The 18005-nt window shown below is 36.5% G+C and overlaps 1 protein-coding gene across 1 annotated transcript; it reads left to right on the top strand.

Moving 5' to 3' along the window:
* Nucleotides 1–765: 765 nt before the first annotated feature.
* LOC135465420 (glucose-6-phosphate isomerase-like) lies at nt 766–13387 on the top strand. The gene is made up of 16 exons (XM_064742661.1): nt 766–791; nt 925–1015; nt 1703–1840; nt 2584–2718; nt 3307–3450; nt 3964–4035; nt 4369–4413; nt 5158–5211; nt 5557–5617; nt 6228–6307; nt 6830–6913; nt 7731–7893; nt 8641–8717; nt 9671–9875; nt 10257–10323; nt 11410–13387. Exons 1-16 carry the CDS (start codon nt 766–768, stop codon nt 11531–11533), a joined length of 1566 nt encoding a protein of 521 aa, XP_064598731.1. The 3' UTR covers nt 11534–13387.
* The last annotated feature ends 4618 nt before the right edge of the window (nt 13388–18005 follow it).

Raw genomic sequence — 18005 nt, 5'->3', positions numbered from 1 at the left:
CATAGGAACGAAAACAGCACAAATCATTGAGGTTCAAGGGCCTTGCCTTAAGACAAATAATTCTTGTTTGTAATGATATATAAACTCGCAGATGGGGGAGGGTTTCCCCCAGGCCCTGCCTGGTTTCCGGCCACCATAATGCTGGCCATCTTCGTATAAGTGATATATTCTTAAATACGGCGTAAAACACCAATCAAATAAATAAATAAATCAAATATATATATATATATATATATATATATATATATATATGTACATCCTGCTCTGTAACATTTCTCAGGTTGAAGTTTCAGTAAATCAGGAAGACTTCTTTTTTGTAACATGAATACTTTATTTCCTTCAGCTTGTGTTACAGATATTGGTTTGACCTAGTGTAATAATGGAAGTCTTAAGACAAAGCCATTTGCATCTCATCATAAGTCTTTGCTTACCTTGTTGTGCTCTAGGATATATTTATACTGATAGTTTAGTATTATAAGGAATGGGACTTAGGGAAGTCAACCTCTTACATTTTTCATCAGTTTGTATATAGTCAGTTCAGGAAATACTCTCAGTGAAGTTTGAATGCTGTATTTTCATTTCTTTGAATTAGAGAATAATTGTCAGCTGAATAAGGCTTTCCACATTTCAGAAATATATACACTATCTGTTATTTTCAGACTTCAGTGTGATGTATTCTATTTATTTTATAGTATATTGATAGTTTTGTGTGAATAAAATTGTCTTACTAATGCCCTGTTCCCCCTCCATTTATGAACAGTGAATATGACAAGCTGTGGGATAGCAAAAAGGTAAAATTACATTTATGATACCTTTTTGCTCACTGTGAAGTAGTACTTTTATCTTGTTGGATATCCTGATAATCTACATGTACCTGGATCAAACTGAAAAATGAAGCTAAACAAACTCCATTTTTTTTCACAGCCAAACTTTGAAGACAAAGGATGGAGATCTTCTATTGGACTACTCTAAAAATCTCATTGATGAGGAAGTCTTCAAACGCCTTCTTCAGCTGGTAACTTCATTGGGTTTAACCAGAAAATTAAAATAAAAGTGGTAAAAATGCCGAGTCTTAAAAAGCTTTTCTGCCCTTCTTCAGTTTTCCCAAATTTAAGAAAAAGTTGCCATTCCCCTGCTTAAGATAGTGCATGTAACTTACATGTAACTTGGTACAAGGTATTTCAAAAATAACTTCTTTTTTTCTGTAGTAATGATTTATAAGATGTAAAATAGAATATAACTCTGTTGGACACCACAGCACCATTTTCTCATTAGGAGAGTGACAGGGGTGCTAACCTACATGTACCACAGGTATTCATGGGAAAAAGACTAGTTACATTTTATCTTCAGAATTCAATTTTAAAAACAAAAAAGCATGCAGATGACAGCATGCCTTAGATATGGACATGGAATAGGGCCAATTTCCAGTTCATTTCCACTTCAGAAAAACCTCTTCTGGTGCTGTCAGAGTTGCCATGCAGGCAAACACAGCCTGTCACAAATGATGCCATCTTATCCTGTCAAGATTTGCAATTAAAAAATATACATAAATAATTTGTTTCCTCTGTCTGAGAGCCTTGTCTTTAATTAGGCTATTGTGAAATATTAGCATTCATCTGGCATGCTGAATGGTGTGACAACTAGCTTTACATGGTACAATGTTTTATTTTTGCTTTGTTCTGCATTCTTTTCACTTATATAGGCCAAAGACAGGCAAGTTGAGCAGATGAGAGATGCAATGTTTTCTGGAGAGAAAATTAATTTCACAGAAAACCGTGCTGTGTTACACGTGGCTCTGCGCAACAGGTCTAACACACCCATTAATGTGAATGGAAAAGATGTAAGTAATGTGTCTTTTTCATTCCAGAAAAATTGAATTTCACAAACTGTATGTTTAAATATCAGGCATTTGTATAACCTTGCTGAAGTTGAAGTTGTATGATACTTTTAAAGAAGCTGTACCAGAGGATTTTGGGAGAAAATAATGTCAATGCAAATCCAGTCAAATAATTAGCCTTCACAAATTATCAATCTCATCTGTGCACATGTTACAGTTGCTAAAATTTGTAAAGCAGGTTGCATTATGACTTTTTAAACTTTTAAATCATTTTAACACAATAAATAGTGGAGATATGAGTCTGATATTTACTGAAAGGGTAAGTTTTTTTTTTTTTTGGTAAATGCAGAAGATGTGTTTGATATCAAATATTGATAATATTTGTAATATTTATGAAAATTGGTTATTTTGATCTGTATAACTGATGTAGGTGAGTTAAAGGTAAACTTTTAGGGAAAAACTATCAATAGCAGCTTGAAAACATATTATAAAATTAAGTATGTAGAAGTCTACCTGAAAGTTGCCTCCCTTGAGTTTAGTCTTGTGGCCAGTTTGTGCCATGATCCACCTTTAATTTTAGAATGTGTTGATGGACAATCTGTTTACAGCCTTAGACCAGATCTATGTACACTCAGGTTATCTGAAAAACTACAGGATACAACTACACAATTTGTAGTCATCTGAAAAATTGAGAGTGCTGATTGCTGAGAAGTCATGGATTCATCAGACTGACATTATGATTACAGGTGATGCCTGATGTAAACCGTGTCCTGGAGCATATGAGAGAGTTCACAGAGTCTGTGATAGGGGGCAGTTGGAAGGGCTACACCGGTCAGTCCATCACAGATGTGGTCAACATTGGTATAGGAGGTTCAGATCTGGTAAGGGACCAGATTTCTGCACAAGACAGCTTTAGAAGTTTTATAAAAATGTGACGTGTTTACATACAGTAAAATTACATATAATTCACTCAATACAAAGGTGTACATCTTGCCTGATTTTGAGGGATTTTTTGGTCATAAAAAGGTATTTTGAGGCTTGTTTGGAAGGTAGAATGATATCTTACTGGGAAAATGTAAATTCCAGCACCAACATTGCAGTAATATTTTGACATTTGTTTCCGTCTAAAATTGCATTCTTTTGGGCAAAATTTTATGTCATTTACTTGAAAGATCTTTCATGTGTGAACTAAGAATTTACTCAGTAAATGTTTAACATTTCTGCAAGGGTCTGTTGTTTTGTTGTCATGTTTCTTGTATTTTGGAGCTAGAAATTCTAAGTCTACCATTGGCATGATTAGTGTGTAAAATAATTCGAATTTTCAGGGACACAAAAAAATCTACCACCTTCATATAAATGAATAATTCATTAGGATTTTCTATTTCTGAGTTCAACAAAGGAATAAGGCTGTAAATATTTAGAATTTTTACTAAATTGCTAGGCATCTGTATCTGTTTTGTTTATACCAGGGCCCTCTGATGGTGACAGAGTCTCTCCAGCCCTACAGGAAGGGTCCTAATGTTCATTTTGTCTCTAATATTGATGGCTCACACTTGGCAAAGACGTTGATGAAACTGAACCCGGAGACCACTCTTTTCATCATTGCTTCTAAGGTAAGAGTAATCTAAGAAATGTTCTATTCATGTGTTGTCCTCGGAAAAGTCATTTACAAAATGAAATGGACCACACAAGGACTATATAGAACTTCACTTTTTGGCATCAGGTTGTTTTGTATCCTATGTAGATATAAATTTTATAGTTTTCTCTTCTAGAAATCCTTGTCATACTATCATAAAAACCTACTTTTGGTCTGCTTTTTTATGAATATTTTCTCCCGAAAAGTCTAACAAAGACTAAAGTTCTGTATGTAACCTTACTACAGGAAGCCATATTGGATAGTAGATGGGCTTCTCAGGTTTGATGTGCTTTTTTTTTTTTTCGTTAACATCTAGTTTCAATATATTAAAGACAATGATTCACTGAAACATACAAGAGTTTTCAACAAAAATTTCCACAAATATCAAAATATATTTCTTAATGTGAAGAAATTCCATATGAGAATTTGTTGTCGAGACCTGAAACCAACGTTTTTACTGTTCAAACTTGTTCTGACTTTTTTCTTTCAGACATTTACAACTCAGGAAACAATCACGAATGCTACATCTGCTAAAGCCTGGTTCTTAGACAAAGCTAAAGATGTGAGTGAGGTTTCATAATATTTGATGCTTTTGGTAAATAGCATTTTCACTAAATATTTTGTCTTGAACTCACTACAGTAAAGGATAATGTGATAAGTCCATGATGTAGATACATTCCTTACAGGTTTCTCATATTCTTTCTGTATTTTTATCCCTGATGAAAATAAATTTAACCTGATTGATTTATGCAATGAGTCTCTTGTAGTCTAAGATTTGCCATCTTCACTTTAAAGAAGATATATTTTGATAGTTATGGTGTATTTAATATCTTGATAAATGCGTTATGTGATATGCTGGTAACAAAACTCCTTCATCTGCCATTTTTCATCCCAGCCAGCAGCTGTGGCCAAACACTTTGTTGCCCTGTCTACCAATGGTGTAAGTTTGCTTTGTGTATTTGCTGTTATTGGTATTTATTTATTAGATTGTTGCCATACTGTAGAATTATTCACTTTTACAGAAGTCAGTTTCTATTGGCAGAGCAAACTCTAGTGCCTTGGGTACACTACCAGCCTATAGCAGGCTACCAGTGAGCTTTCCTAAATGTGACATGCAGAATTACACATTTATATTTATTGTACATAGCAGGCCTGTTTGAAAAATGGTGTGAATTCTTTCTCATTAATTCTAAAAATTTAGTCAGCTTTCCTCTCTGTAGTGGGTTAGGTCTTTGAAATTCCCTGCCCAATGCTGACATTGAATGAGAATGTCATTGACAATCACTCAGTGTTCTGCATCTTACCAATGGGCTATGTTGCACTCCCGTATTTATGGGTTATTTTTTGTAATACGTAGGTTACTTCCCTTGACAGTAAGCATCAGTTCTATTATCCAGTGCTGTTGGCATTTGGAAGTAACAGTGTGATGGAATGTAATTAACCACAGTGATTAACTATGACTGATCCTCTTGTGAAATTTCTTGTAAGGTTAACTATTTTGAATGAAATGAAACACTTACTGTCAGGTGGAGGTAATTCCTTGAAACGGGAAGTAACCTATGTATTACAGAACTACAGAATTGTAATGATACAGTCATGTTGCACTTTCAACACATGTACATGCACATACTAGTGCAATTTGTTTATCATGCATTTATTAACTAGTGGAGTTTTATGTATTCAGCCCAAAGTTAAAGATTTCGGTATTGATGAGAAGAACATGTTTGAATTTTGGGATGTGAGTAACATATTTATACCTACAATCATCCATAGTCACACTTACTTGATATTCACCTTGAAGACAAAAAAAGTTCACCAAATGCAAGGTGTGGAATTTCTTTTTCATGCGATTAGTACTTGTAGATTGCAGTGTGAAGTGTAATTAAACTTTTAAGATGAAATGGCACAATGCTTTAAACAAACAGAATTTGTCAATAAAAGCTATACTACATATCTCACAAGGTATTAATTTGATACTTGCATTTTTCTCTTAATTTTGGACTTGATATCGGCTAATTGTAGTCCAAGCTGTGAAGTATACATGTACGTACATATCCATCATATGACTGTCCTCTTTTTGCAGTGGGTGGGAGGAAGATATTCCTTATGGTCTGCTATTGGTCTCTCTATTGCTCTTTTCATTGGTGAGTATTTATCTATTCCTGGTCTAATTTTTCATCTCTCAGGGGCCGTTTTTGGTGCACAAAATTGCTGCACATGTAAACGTTTTGGAGGAGCAAGCTAAATGATGGATGCATATGTACATATTTATGTACATACCATGACCCTGTCATTTTTTTTTTTTTTTAAATGGTTTGAGACCAAGAGAGCTTTGAGAGTCTCACTGTCCTGGTAAATGGGAAATGGGTTTTCTCGCTGGACAGTTCTCCTGTGACCAATTAGGTCACCTGTTGGAATCCAACTCGTACTGGCTTTGTTGCAGTTTTGTGTCAGAGGAACTCCCAGTTTCCTGATTTTTTTTAATTATAATTTTGTGGCCCATTCAGTCGGAAATCTAAAGATGTCGTGCTTGCTTTTTTCAGGTGTCAGTTAGCAGCAGGGAGGTAATAAACTGTACATGTCCATGTGCTTCTATGGGCAAAAACTTCATTCTGTCCGATATAGGTACCAATATCCCGATGTAGAACATAGCTGTATGGGCCATTCTGGCTCTTTCATGGCTCTTTGAAAACGCCAAGGGATTTATGAACTAAAATGCCATATACACACATTCTGTCCTCACCTCTGTCACAGGTATGGATAACTTTGAAGATCTCTTGGCTGGTGGTCATTTCATGGATCAGCATTTCTGTCAGGCCCCTCTTGAGAAAAATGTAAGTGTATTAAGTAATATGAGGCCTAGTGGTTAGCATGTTAGTGCAGCACACTCGCACCAATCCAGCTAGTCACTGTGAGTTCAAGTCCACCTCATGCTTGCTTCCTCTTAGGCTGTACGTGGGATGGTCTGTTAATAACATGGAAATGGTCGTGGGTTCCCTGTGGGGTCTACCCAGTTTCCTCCCACAATAATGCAGGCTGCCGTGGTATAATTAAAGTATTCTTGCATAGGGCATAAAACCACTAATTCAAAAGTAAAACCAGTTTAGTAAAAACTAATGTTAACAGAAGAAAACTATTTAAATGATTAATTAATTTTTTAAATAACTGTGTTTGTTTGAGAGTAAATCCATGATGTTGTAAGTAACAAAACAGATGTAAACCTAACCTACCAGAATGTGTATCTTGATAAGAACAAATTCTTTGTGTGTATATGTGTCATATGGGTATATATCCAATGGTTATTATACATTATTGGCTGTGTTCTGTTTCTGAATTGTGTTCTGTTCTACACTCAGCTGCCGGTCATCCTGGCTGTTGTGGGTATATGGTACAGCAACTTCTTCAAGGCGGAAACCCATGCTTTGTTGCCTTATGACCAGGTGGGTATAAACTTGGATTATTGTCTCATGACAAAAGAGATATAATATTTGCTTGTTGTGTACAGACTACAGCATTAAATCTGTAAATGTAGCATAGACTGGTTTATTCCTGGTAATATTTGCAGTTTCATATACTATGTGAAGTCCATTCACACCAAGCTGTACTGCAATTTTAAATGGTATTTCAGACTTGTGTGCATGGCCATTGAAATAATTTATATCTGCTAAGTGAGTGACATATATCATTCATACACTAGCAAAGGAAAGTGCATGCATGTGAAAGCCAAAGATGTGCGAGGTCAGCATTGCCTATTTTCTATAGTTTTTTGTAAATACTCAGCACTATGTATTCTTTTGCTAGTAAAACACCCACCAAGTGTGAACAGTAGTGAAGAAAACTGACCTACAGACATACATCCACATCAGTGTTCCTTACTTTCTGTTTTCTCCTGTCAAAATATATTTTTATGTTTTTGCATTGCATCTATGTTGAATAGAGGACCTAACAATATACTTGTAGATTGGAGTAAAATCAACATGACAGCATTCTACTTTCCTTAATCTAATATATAGACACCCATGAGCATGTATCAATGTGTAACTCTTTTGGTGGATGCCTATTAAATAAATGCCATTGAAACAATATATGCATATTTGAAGCAAAACACTTTTGTTTCATATACATAAAAAAGATATTAGCATCATACAAAGGAAAATAAACAGATTCTTCCACTCACAGATCTAGGAGTGTTTAGGGCTGAGCTGCTCCCTCAAAATGTTTCCCCTCTTACCGGTCTGTGCTCTGTGTTTACACCAGTATATGCACAGATTTGCAGCCTACTTCCAACAAGGGGACATGGAAAGTAATGGGAAGTATGTTACGAGGAGCGGACTGCGTGTGAACTACAGTACAGGGCCTATAGTGTGGGGGGAGCCTGGCACCAACGGCCAGCATGCTTTCTACCAGCTCATCCATCAAGGTAGGTCACACTACAGGTTTTGTTATGTTAAACCTGTGGCTTATTACAAAAAAAAAAAAAAACGCAAAAAGACTTCCCTGCTTTGACTGACTTGTTTTAGGTGGGTTATGTTAAAACTGTGGATTATTACAAAAAAGAATAAAATAAAACAAATGAGTTCATTGCTTGGACTGTCTTGTTTTCGGTGACTTTATGTTCCTCGTTATCTCCATAGACAAAGTAGACATTGTCAGAATTAAATACAAAAAACATCTTCCAACAGTAATGTTAGGGTAATTACATAACAATTTATAACTGCATCACAACCATAATAGGGAGAGTGTGGAGTATGTAATTCCTTTTGATTGATTTGTTCACAGAAACACTAAATTAGATCAAAGTTTCTGCATGGCCACATACATCTAGGAACAGTTAAGGAAATGGGTACTCTGGGCCCAGATTCAAAAAGCAGCATACAACAGTCTTTTCATTGTACAATATTTGGGACTTCACTGTTACTGTACCCTTGTCCTATGTATGCAGTTATCCTAGATTTACGACATCTTTGTGAAACATCGCCACTATATAGCTGGAAGATTGACGATGTGGCGTTTAGCCATAACCATTTATTCATTTGTGAAATTGGTCCCAAGTTCGGACAGCTTTCCACACGGTGAATATGTAGGCATATTTGAGAGTTTCCCACTCTTGGGTTTCACATTTCAAAGATACACAGATAGTGTCCTAATATCGTGTTATGATTGACAGGTACACGGTTGGTTCCTGCTGATTTCTTCATCCCCGTGGAAACCCATAACCCCATTCAGGGAGGTCTCCATCATGAGGTAATGAGAAAATGCAGAATTTCTCCTCACAGAACTAGACTGGCATTTCGTGCATTTCATGGTATACATGTAAATGGTATGAATTTTGAACACACAGTGTAGAATGTGTGGAAACAGCCTGAACATGCTCCTTTTGTACATGTAAACTGGTATACCTTCTTAACTTTGTTGGATTTTGAAAGTGAGTGTACAGATCAGACTCGCAGAAATCAGGTAAACACCAACCAAGTAAATGTTAAGTAAATCTGGAAGTGACAGTGATATCACAGCATGAAATGTCCTGTATGGTGATGTTTCTTTTTCCTTTATAAATTAGCAGTGATAAGGGTCAGACGTGACAGGTATCACAATGACAAGGTTTTGACATTGCATTGTATGAGGGAACTTGTCAGTATAACTCTGTGGTGACTTTGACTGCAGTTGTGGTGTCAAGTTTATTTATGGACATCTTTCTTCACTTTGATAATGTACTTTGCGGGTTTAAGGGTCATCACTAATTCAGGTGGTTACAGTAAGGCCAATCAGTTTTGCATGTTCAAATCCTACTCTTGCTGCTTTGGCTGTGGCTTGAAGTCCAAAAAATCTAATTTGTCAGGAACCTTACAGGCTGGTGGTTTTTTTCCAGCACTTACGTTTCCTCCATCCATTTACCTGGCCACCATCCTTTCACCAAAAACTCATCACGATATGGCTGGATAATTGCCAAAGTAGTGTTAAGCCATAATCATTCATTCATTTTATAAATGAAAATTCTTGAGAATGACAATAAACAGCAATGAAATAAATAAATAAACATATAAAAGTTAAATTGTTTACGGATATTAAAAATTATTATTATATTAGGCTCCAACATTTGAAGCGTACATTCTGTGAAATTATCCAATCTACAATGTAGCAGTTAAGGTGTGTCATAGAAATCCACAAATACATTTAATCTATCCCTGTCTTATCAGATTTTGGCTGCTAACTTCCTGGCCCAGACCGAGGCATTGATGAAAGGGAAGACTGTTGCTGAGGCAGAAGAGGAACTGAAAAGCTCTGGGATGAGTCCAGACCAGATTGCTCATATCTTACCACACAAAGTCTTCGAGGGAAATCGTCCCAGCAATTCCATTATGTTCCAGAAACTGACTCCTTTTACCCTGGGCGCCCTTGTAGGTATGTGAGGAATCTAATCAGGAAACATTCATAAAGCCTTTTGTCTTACAACTTTGTCTTGTATCAAGTGACATATTTTCTAAAGGCAGTTCATTTACCAATCCTGATATGACTGCTGGAACCACTCATTAGTGTTGTCAGAAAGTTGTCGAAAAAAGGGTCATCCTCCCACCATAATACTAGCCGCCATTGTATGAGTGAAATATTCTTGAGTACGGTGTAAAAAACCAGTCAGATGAATCAAATAGGTTCAGTTTTTCTGCATAATACACGTGGAGACAAGAGACTGTCACCAAGCTTCCTTCTGAAGCATTTTACTCCTTGGCTGATTCATTGATCGTAGTTTTCAGATGTTTTACCTTTGATCTGTTTTTCTTTCAGTGATGTATGAACACAAGATATTTACCCAAGGCACAATCTGGGACATTAACTCTTATGATCAGTGGGGGTAAGTTTGTTGGGTACTACCCCAATTCTTGTATTTCTTGGGATAGATATTAGTAGTGCTGAAACCAGAATATTAAATGTCTTTCTCAGCTTATCAGTATGTTGTTTGTTAGATAATCTAACCATATGAAATGTGGGAAGGTCTGTCAGCAACCTGCAGATGGTCGTAGGTTTCCCCTGGGCTCTGCCCGTTTTCCACCCACCATAATGCTGAGCGCCATCGTATAAGTGAAATATTCTTGAGTACGGTGTAAAACACCAATCAAATAAATAAATAACCATGTGAAAAAAAAAAGAAACTAAATATTCCTGCTACAATTACATGTATACTGGCTAAAAAGAACAGACCAGGTGTCCCAAAAATTAAAAGAAATATAGTAACTAACACTAAAATGATACAGATAGGATGGGAAAAATTTAACTCACTGATAGAGCTTTGTTCTATGTAAAGAATTGTTGTTTTTCATTCCCTATCTCTGATGTAAAATGAATGAGGCCTACACCATTTGTTTTATACTCACCATTCTAATTTAAGAAAGAAAGAAAAGAAAACAACATATATATGAGGTAAACTAAATAATGATGTTATCCACAAAGAAATTTGTAACTTTCTCTTGAAGGCATAATGTACAGGATTTTCTCTTCATTTGGTGAAGTTTGGTTCCCAAAACATGCAAATTCAGTTATTGCGAACTATTAAAGAAATTTTTAATAGTTTGTAATTACAAAACAGTAAGTAATGTCAAATTCATGAAGATCCTGGTTAAACTTGGTGAAACTGACTAGTCATTGAGCATGTTATGTCTTTGAAACCTAGTTGAGTTTGATTTGTGGATTCCCTTGATAATAACAAGCAACTGATGATGCTCATGTAGGCATTTGTGTACACTAACCTTCATTGACAACTATTTTTCTGCTACCATATGGCATGTCTATACATCACATGTAGACAGTAACTTCCCAAAAGTCAGTGGTTTGCCTAAGGAACTCCATCTATGAAATTAACCACCATATTATGAGTGAAAAATTCTTGAGTTTGTTGTTAAACACCGGTCAAGTAAATAAATAAATGTTGTGTATTTGACAGAGTGGAGCTTGGCAAGCAGCTGGCTAAAGTAATCCAACCTGAACTGAAGGGTAAAGATCCAGTCAACTCACATGATGCCTCCACCAATGGGCTCATTAACTTCTTCAAGAGCCACAAGAAATGAGCTCAAGTTATTTACTGGAACTTCCATTGGCACAGAAGTTTTTTGGGAGAAGTACATTGCTTTGTCAGTTAACCTAATGATGGACATCTTGTCTTAAAACAAAAAATGGGGGAATTTGTGAAAACTAAAAAATGGTATTGCCTGTTGTTAAACATGATGTGGGGAAATGCTTTTAGAATCATGGGATATTTTGACAAGGAAGTCTGAAAAAAGGCAAATCTGTGTGTTTCAAACTGTCTTCAAGAACAATGTTTTAAACAAGTCAAGGACGCATTTTTTTACAGTGTTATTAGGTTTCAACCATAAAATGTTTGCTAAAATTGTTCACCGCCCACAAAGTGGTGAGATTGACTCACCTATCTGTGATCATTAGGTGAAGAATTTGAATTGTGAATTGAGAATTGCTCCACAAGGTGAAAGGGCTGATTAACCTAAGTAACTAAGCAGTTAATTGAAGGGTAACATAGAGTAATAAATGCAGCATAACAAATCACAACAATGTAGAGCATTTTGAATCATGTCACTTTTATAAATACTGATATTATTTAGGATGTAGAGTTGATTTACACAAAAGGTATTGGGTGCACAAAATAGCATGAGCTTCGTTCGACAACATCAGACGTCATATTCTCGTCTTGCTACAATCACAGTATTACCCACCTCCTTAATATTAGTTGAACCACTTTTGTCTGGTACAAGAGGACAATATGAAATAATGAAGAAATCAAGGAATTTCTTATGTTACACAAAGTTTCAGTTCTCTTGCCAGGATCATTATCAAAACAAACCATCGAAATTTAACGAGGCGATGCCTTGCTTCTTCATTTATACTATCACTGAAGCCATGTACAACTATCGGTCTAAAGCAGTATATAACGTCAACAATAGTTGTAAATGGTCAGGCTTATATTTAGTCAGTCTAGTAGGCCATGTCAAATATGTCACTTACAAGTTAGTTGTCGATTTACAGTGTTCACATTGCAGGTAAACTGGTTGTAACATTAAAATGCTAAGGAATTGTGGTAGAAATTAGGACATGGCAAAATGGTTTCGTGACAGTTCTAGGAAGTGGCACTTATGTCTGTGGAAGGCACAGTGCTGTTCTTCCATTTTAGTAGCTAAATGTAAGCCCTAGTGTACTCTTTAAGCAAAGGAATTTATTATTTGTGTTTCTGCATATCCCATATTTCCAGGGTTTGAGGTAATACAGATTTCTTTTATTACAAAGTCAGTTACACTATATGTTTTAGTCAATTTTTTTTATGGTTTAAAACCTTTTTGTTGCTAAGATCTCTGTGTTAAAATTCAGATTTGATGTTGATGTTTCTGCTCCTACAATGTAATTAATTTATGAATGATTGTCAGAATTATGTGATAATACTATGGAGCATGTATCAGTGTGCCGCGTATAATACATCATGTATAAAAATATGGGTATTAGTACATTTATAAACATGTGCAGGGCCTAGTTCACACATATTTCTCTTTTAATCAGGTACATTATGTTTCATGCCTTGCGGCATTTCTTACCAAAAAAAATAAATTGTACATGAAAGTATTTCCGTATGTAAGTCATATTTCAACATCTTAAGTTAGAGAGTTTGAAATGCTAATTAGAGGTGTCTCTAATGAGCATTTCGTGTAAGACACTGTAAGGGAGACACACATTTAGAGATAGTTTAATATGTGATCTTGAAAATTCCTTGTGTATAATCCGATTCTTTGATAGTGCTAATTACTGTTAAAATGCTACTTATTGCATCAGCAAACCTTCTAACATGGTTGAGATGTATGTTGTTGTTAATATGTGTATGTAAAACAGGTGTTGTTAAAAGCAATAAAAATGAACTGTTCTTCTCTGTGTTATGTTGACTTTTTAGCAAAATCCCTTGCTAAAGTGAATCTTTTATTGTTGGCTTCCCTGATCTATGGCCAAAGTCATAGAATCCACCTCCTGTCCGTTTGTTTTCACGTTCAGACAGCTTCAGTGGCCAAATGTTAGAGTGTTGGCATCGAAGTCTGTGGACATACCATAGACTTTGAAAATAGTACTTGTTGCTACCTCACTGGGCGCTCAGCGCTGGGAGGTTAGAGCAAGGAAACACGCCTGGTTGGCCCTTCGCCAGGATACTTTGTGGCGGCAGCACTTTTGCGACATGGACTAGCTCTACCACAAGGAGACCGCATGTATACACACACCTAATGACTTCGTCGTCAAATGACTGAAAAATTGTTAAAACCCAAACATTCATTCAGTCAGTCTTCACCTAATACCGGTACATGAATGTTGTACCATAGGTAGGATAGAATCTATTCTTCCTCCATTGATGCACATTGGTTTTTCTTTTTTCTTTAAAATTTTTTTATAACCGATCCTATTGAACACCGATATATTGGCAAAGTAAATGAACGTTCTGACGAGAACCCGATTTGTTCCTTGTTTTCTGCCATTTTTTAAAAAACAAATCTGTCGCGGGATCTCGCATTACACGGGATTTGGGTGTTAATTTTCACTCAGTAGCCTGTGTTTTAACCGAACAGCAGCTAGCCCTATCAGGCTGTGATTACGTATACTATCACAGCCCAGTCTTGTCCATGCGCTTAACTTGAACACCTCTGTACTTCCTTGAAGGGCTTTAGTATACTACTGCAGGGCACCAAATAATGTGTCTGTCCATAGTCACAGTCGTTTCAGCTATTAATTTCAGGTAGTGTTCCCATGTGTCATCACCAGTAAACCCACACAAGCATGAAACTATTGGGGAAACTGGATAAATTGAAACTCAAACCGCCATGTTTTAATAGATACTCTTTACAGTGAGGGGAATCAATGTATACAATTACCACTGTCACTATTAGCAAATTAGACCAATTTGACATGCTATCTGGCTAATTGTTTAGGATCAGTCTCCCGGTAATGACCTAGAGGGAACCATAATCAACATTGATTACTAAAAACATTTTTCAAAAAAGATTAAACAAAACTGAAGCAAAGATTAAACAAGTACAAAATATGCTAGAAATGTCAGCAGTTGTCTCCCTTGTTTAGGCTGTGAGGAGTATGTATTCAAACATGGCTGTTGGAATTTATCCTTTATACTTTCCTTCCAGTGTGTATTTACTAGTGATGATACATGGAACACCTACCTGGAATTGATAGCTGAGATGACTAACTACCGATAGACAAAATTACTTGGTGCCCAGCTGTAGTATACCGAAATCAGCACGGGAAATTAAACTCTCTCGGAGGGGATCCATCACGTCGACGCAGTTAGCCTTTACCTTCAAATTGACCAAACGCGAGTGACTGAAGATGTTTACTACAGAATGATTTTGATAATACCCTAATAAATATTTAAAGTTTTTACTTCTTCATTAAAGGAAATTGAGTCTTAAAACTAAAATGTTGAAGTCAACACTATCAAGACCACAAGGAGTGACTGCACTTTTTCTGACCAGTTTTATTAAGCGTTAACGTGTTAATATTCTAACTCAATTAAAGGTATTAAATTTTTTTCTCTGTTTTTTTTTTTCTCTGCGTTGATTAACCAGCCCTCTGCAAGAGTTCAATCACTTTAACGGAGTTGGTATATGAATGTGAGGCCCCATATACATGTGCAATCTCACCACAGTGAAGTAACCATCTTTTGTAACATTTTTTTTGTTAACTATCATTGTGGCACAATTTTCTGTTAGTGTTTTTCATAACCTGTAATGAATAACATCAGGAATGAGTGTTCGTGTGTTTGAGACAGCGTGACTTCAGACGCATAGGATTGTGGGATCGCGCACTCATTTACCATCCTTGAGACGATCGCCACGTTTTGATTATGCCCTAACGAAATTCCCTTTTTATTCTTCTTCAGGTATTTAATCATGCAGATTCATTTAGCCATATGATAGTTGTTGAATGCATAGTTACTTGTATAGTTCTGCCGAATGAGCACATCGTTGTATTAATTAGTAGATTAGCTTACAGTAGTTGTCTGTCGCTCACCGTCAGACGTTGTTGTTTCCATTTAATTAACATTACGTTATGTTACGTTTCGTATTCGCTAGATTTCTGATTGAAATAACAGTAGTTTTAGTTCACTATATTTAACGACAGTTGTGTCTTTTAATAGTTTGTAACTCCAGTAAAGCTAGATAGAAAGCCTGAGGGGCTTAGAGGCATATTTCCTTACGTATTTCGTAGTTGAAATCCACGAATGTGTGCCAGGTCAGAAGTATGTAAACAAGGGGGATAACTCCTAATGGAATACGCTCAACAGGGGCGACTACTTTTGTTGGCATAATGCAAATAAGGGGCTTAACTCTAAATGTCAAAAGACAATATGTGTCTGGAAAGTGTAATATATTGCAACATTCTTTATTTTTGTTCCAAAACTTTATAGGGGTTTTGCAGAGTTAACAACTGTACATAAGTACATATAGATTTATTTCATTTAGTTCATATTTGTGTAAAGCAAACTCATGTCCTAATTCATTTAAACACATTGTATTACTTTATTTCACTTAATCTACAGTGTCCCATGAAAATTAATTATGATTTGTTATTTAAATCGCGCACCCATTTACCATCCTTGAGACGATCGCAACGCTTTGATTATGTCCTAACGAAATTCCCTTTTTATTCTTCTTCAGAATAAAGCCATGTGGACATTATACAGTGTGTCATCTGGGTCTTTTACATGAACCCTTGTTGCAATATTAACACGTAAACATAACTCTAAGTGCAGTCAGTCCTGGAAATCTTCACAGTTTTAACATTTTACTTTTAACAGAGTTGTGTTGCAATAAGATTGAAGACTATAACAATCAATGACGCGTCATGTTACATGGTATCTTTTGATCTAAACCTTCTGAGGGTAGATGACTGCCGACCGGAAATGCCCGAAGAGTTCCAAATGAGGCTCATATGTGAATATGGCGACGACGCAGCTTCCCGGTTCTGGGCGATTACTTCGGACCTCAGGTTGTTACGTTACGTTATGCAAGGGCAAATCACCGCCAACTTGAAGCAGAATTACGCGTTTAATAATTTTGCTAGCGTTGCAAAATTGGACAATTATGCTGCAGTTATGCTTAATTACATTGATTCCAGTCACTTTGTAAAGATTTTTTTATTGACGCGATAGCGTTAGAACCTACCATGGGATGTCATTCCACAAAAGTTTCCGCAACAGCGGAAGAAATTGTAGCAAAGAAACGTGAGATAAAGTCTGCCACAAGATGGTGGAAAAGGTTAAAAAGTGTGAGGCACTGCAAACGGCACCCCTGCCTGGTACAGTGGAAAGTCCACCAAAGACCCAGACTGTTGACTCGATATATTTGGCGTGTGCAGAATTGATTCCGTTGAATGGCAGATTCTGTCCTCCAGAGAGTCCTTATAGTGGAGGAAGTTACTAACCGATGTCCCCATATTGTTGGCAGAGAAGGACTCCCGAGTGAGTCAGAAAAGTCGAAGCCACCACAAGTGAGCGATCAACCGGGGAGGTCCAAAACCAAACAGGGCCTCGATTTTAGAAAATATCGAGGATTTCATTTTGTACATTTATGGGCCTCGACCCCTGGGTTGGAGACGGATCTGAGAGAGACCAAGAATATCCCAGCAAACAGTTCAATGAAAACTATTGCACCTGATCCAGTTGTGTTGGATATACCCCACTACTGAGGGGAAGCATGAAGCCAATGAGCACAACATGGGAGACGATTTGCAAATGATGGATCTTGATGACAATTTGTTCAACCCAGCAACACTGTACAAAGATACCCCAAAGATACAGGGTAATATTATTCTCTTTTAACATTGCTTTACTGTATATATGAATCTTTTTTTTCATTTTTCAAAGAAATGTTACCAGCGAAAGTGATTTTCGTATTTTGGGTCACTGTCATGTAGCTTGAGCGGGTTAGTGTTTTGACTTTAACCAAAACACGTGTTTCTGAGACGGACGATGTTGTTTCGCCCGCCGGGTTTATTCTTTAAATAAACCTTTTTGCAGGTATGCTGATGTCATAAAATGTGTTTCACAACTTTGATAATAGTAGGTCGAAATAAGGCGAGTATAATGAACAGTGTTTTGCTGTTGTATTTTGACTGGTCCTGTTAAACAAGTTATGCTGTGTAGCGACGCCAGGTCTATAACTTTAAAGTTACTGGCGCGAACTATTCAGTTGCGATGCGCACACCAGTAATGCAATGTGGAATAGCTGTTTGAATAGTTAGTAATATTGTTTGTATGTAAGCCAAGTGAAAGTTAGGATAATGTTACTTTAAGGGTATCATTGGTTTGTTCAAATGATTCCACTGACAAATGTCTTCACATCTTCGATACGAGGGAAATTAACGTTCTAGTATACACAACGAGAAGTCCACGCCATATATGACCACGAGCCGAATGTTAATAAATGTATTTTCCCCTGACAATGATTGTTCATCGGTTACCCAGTTCAAATTGTGGATTAATAA

Source organism: Liolophura sinensis, chromosome 5 (assembly GCF_032854445.1).
Source record: "Liolophura sinensis isolate JHLJ2023 chromosome 5, CUHK_Ljap_v2, whole genome shotgun sequence".
In the NCBI taxonomy this organism is placed as follows: Eukaryota; Metazoa; Mollusca; class Polyplacophora; order Chitonida; family Chitonidae; genus Liolophura; species Liolophura sinensis.
Note: the sequence above shows the minus strand (reverse complement) of the source record. Positions and strands in the feature narration are given on the sequence as shown.

Coding starts and splice junctions, on each gene's coding strand:
- LOC135465420 (XM_064742661.1), top strand. CDS start 766: ATGACAAGCTGTGGGATAGCAAAAAG. Junction 1,016..1,702: donor TCAAACGCCTTCTTCAGCTG/GTAACTTCATTG, acceptor TCACTTATATAG/GCCAAAGACAGGCAAGTTGA. Junction 2,719..3,306: donor GTATAGGAGGTTCAGATCTG/GTAAGGGACCAG, acceptor TGTTTATACCAG/GGCCCTCTGATGGTGACAGA.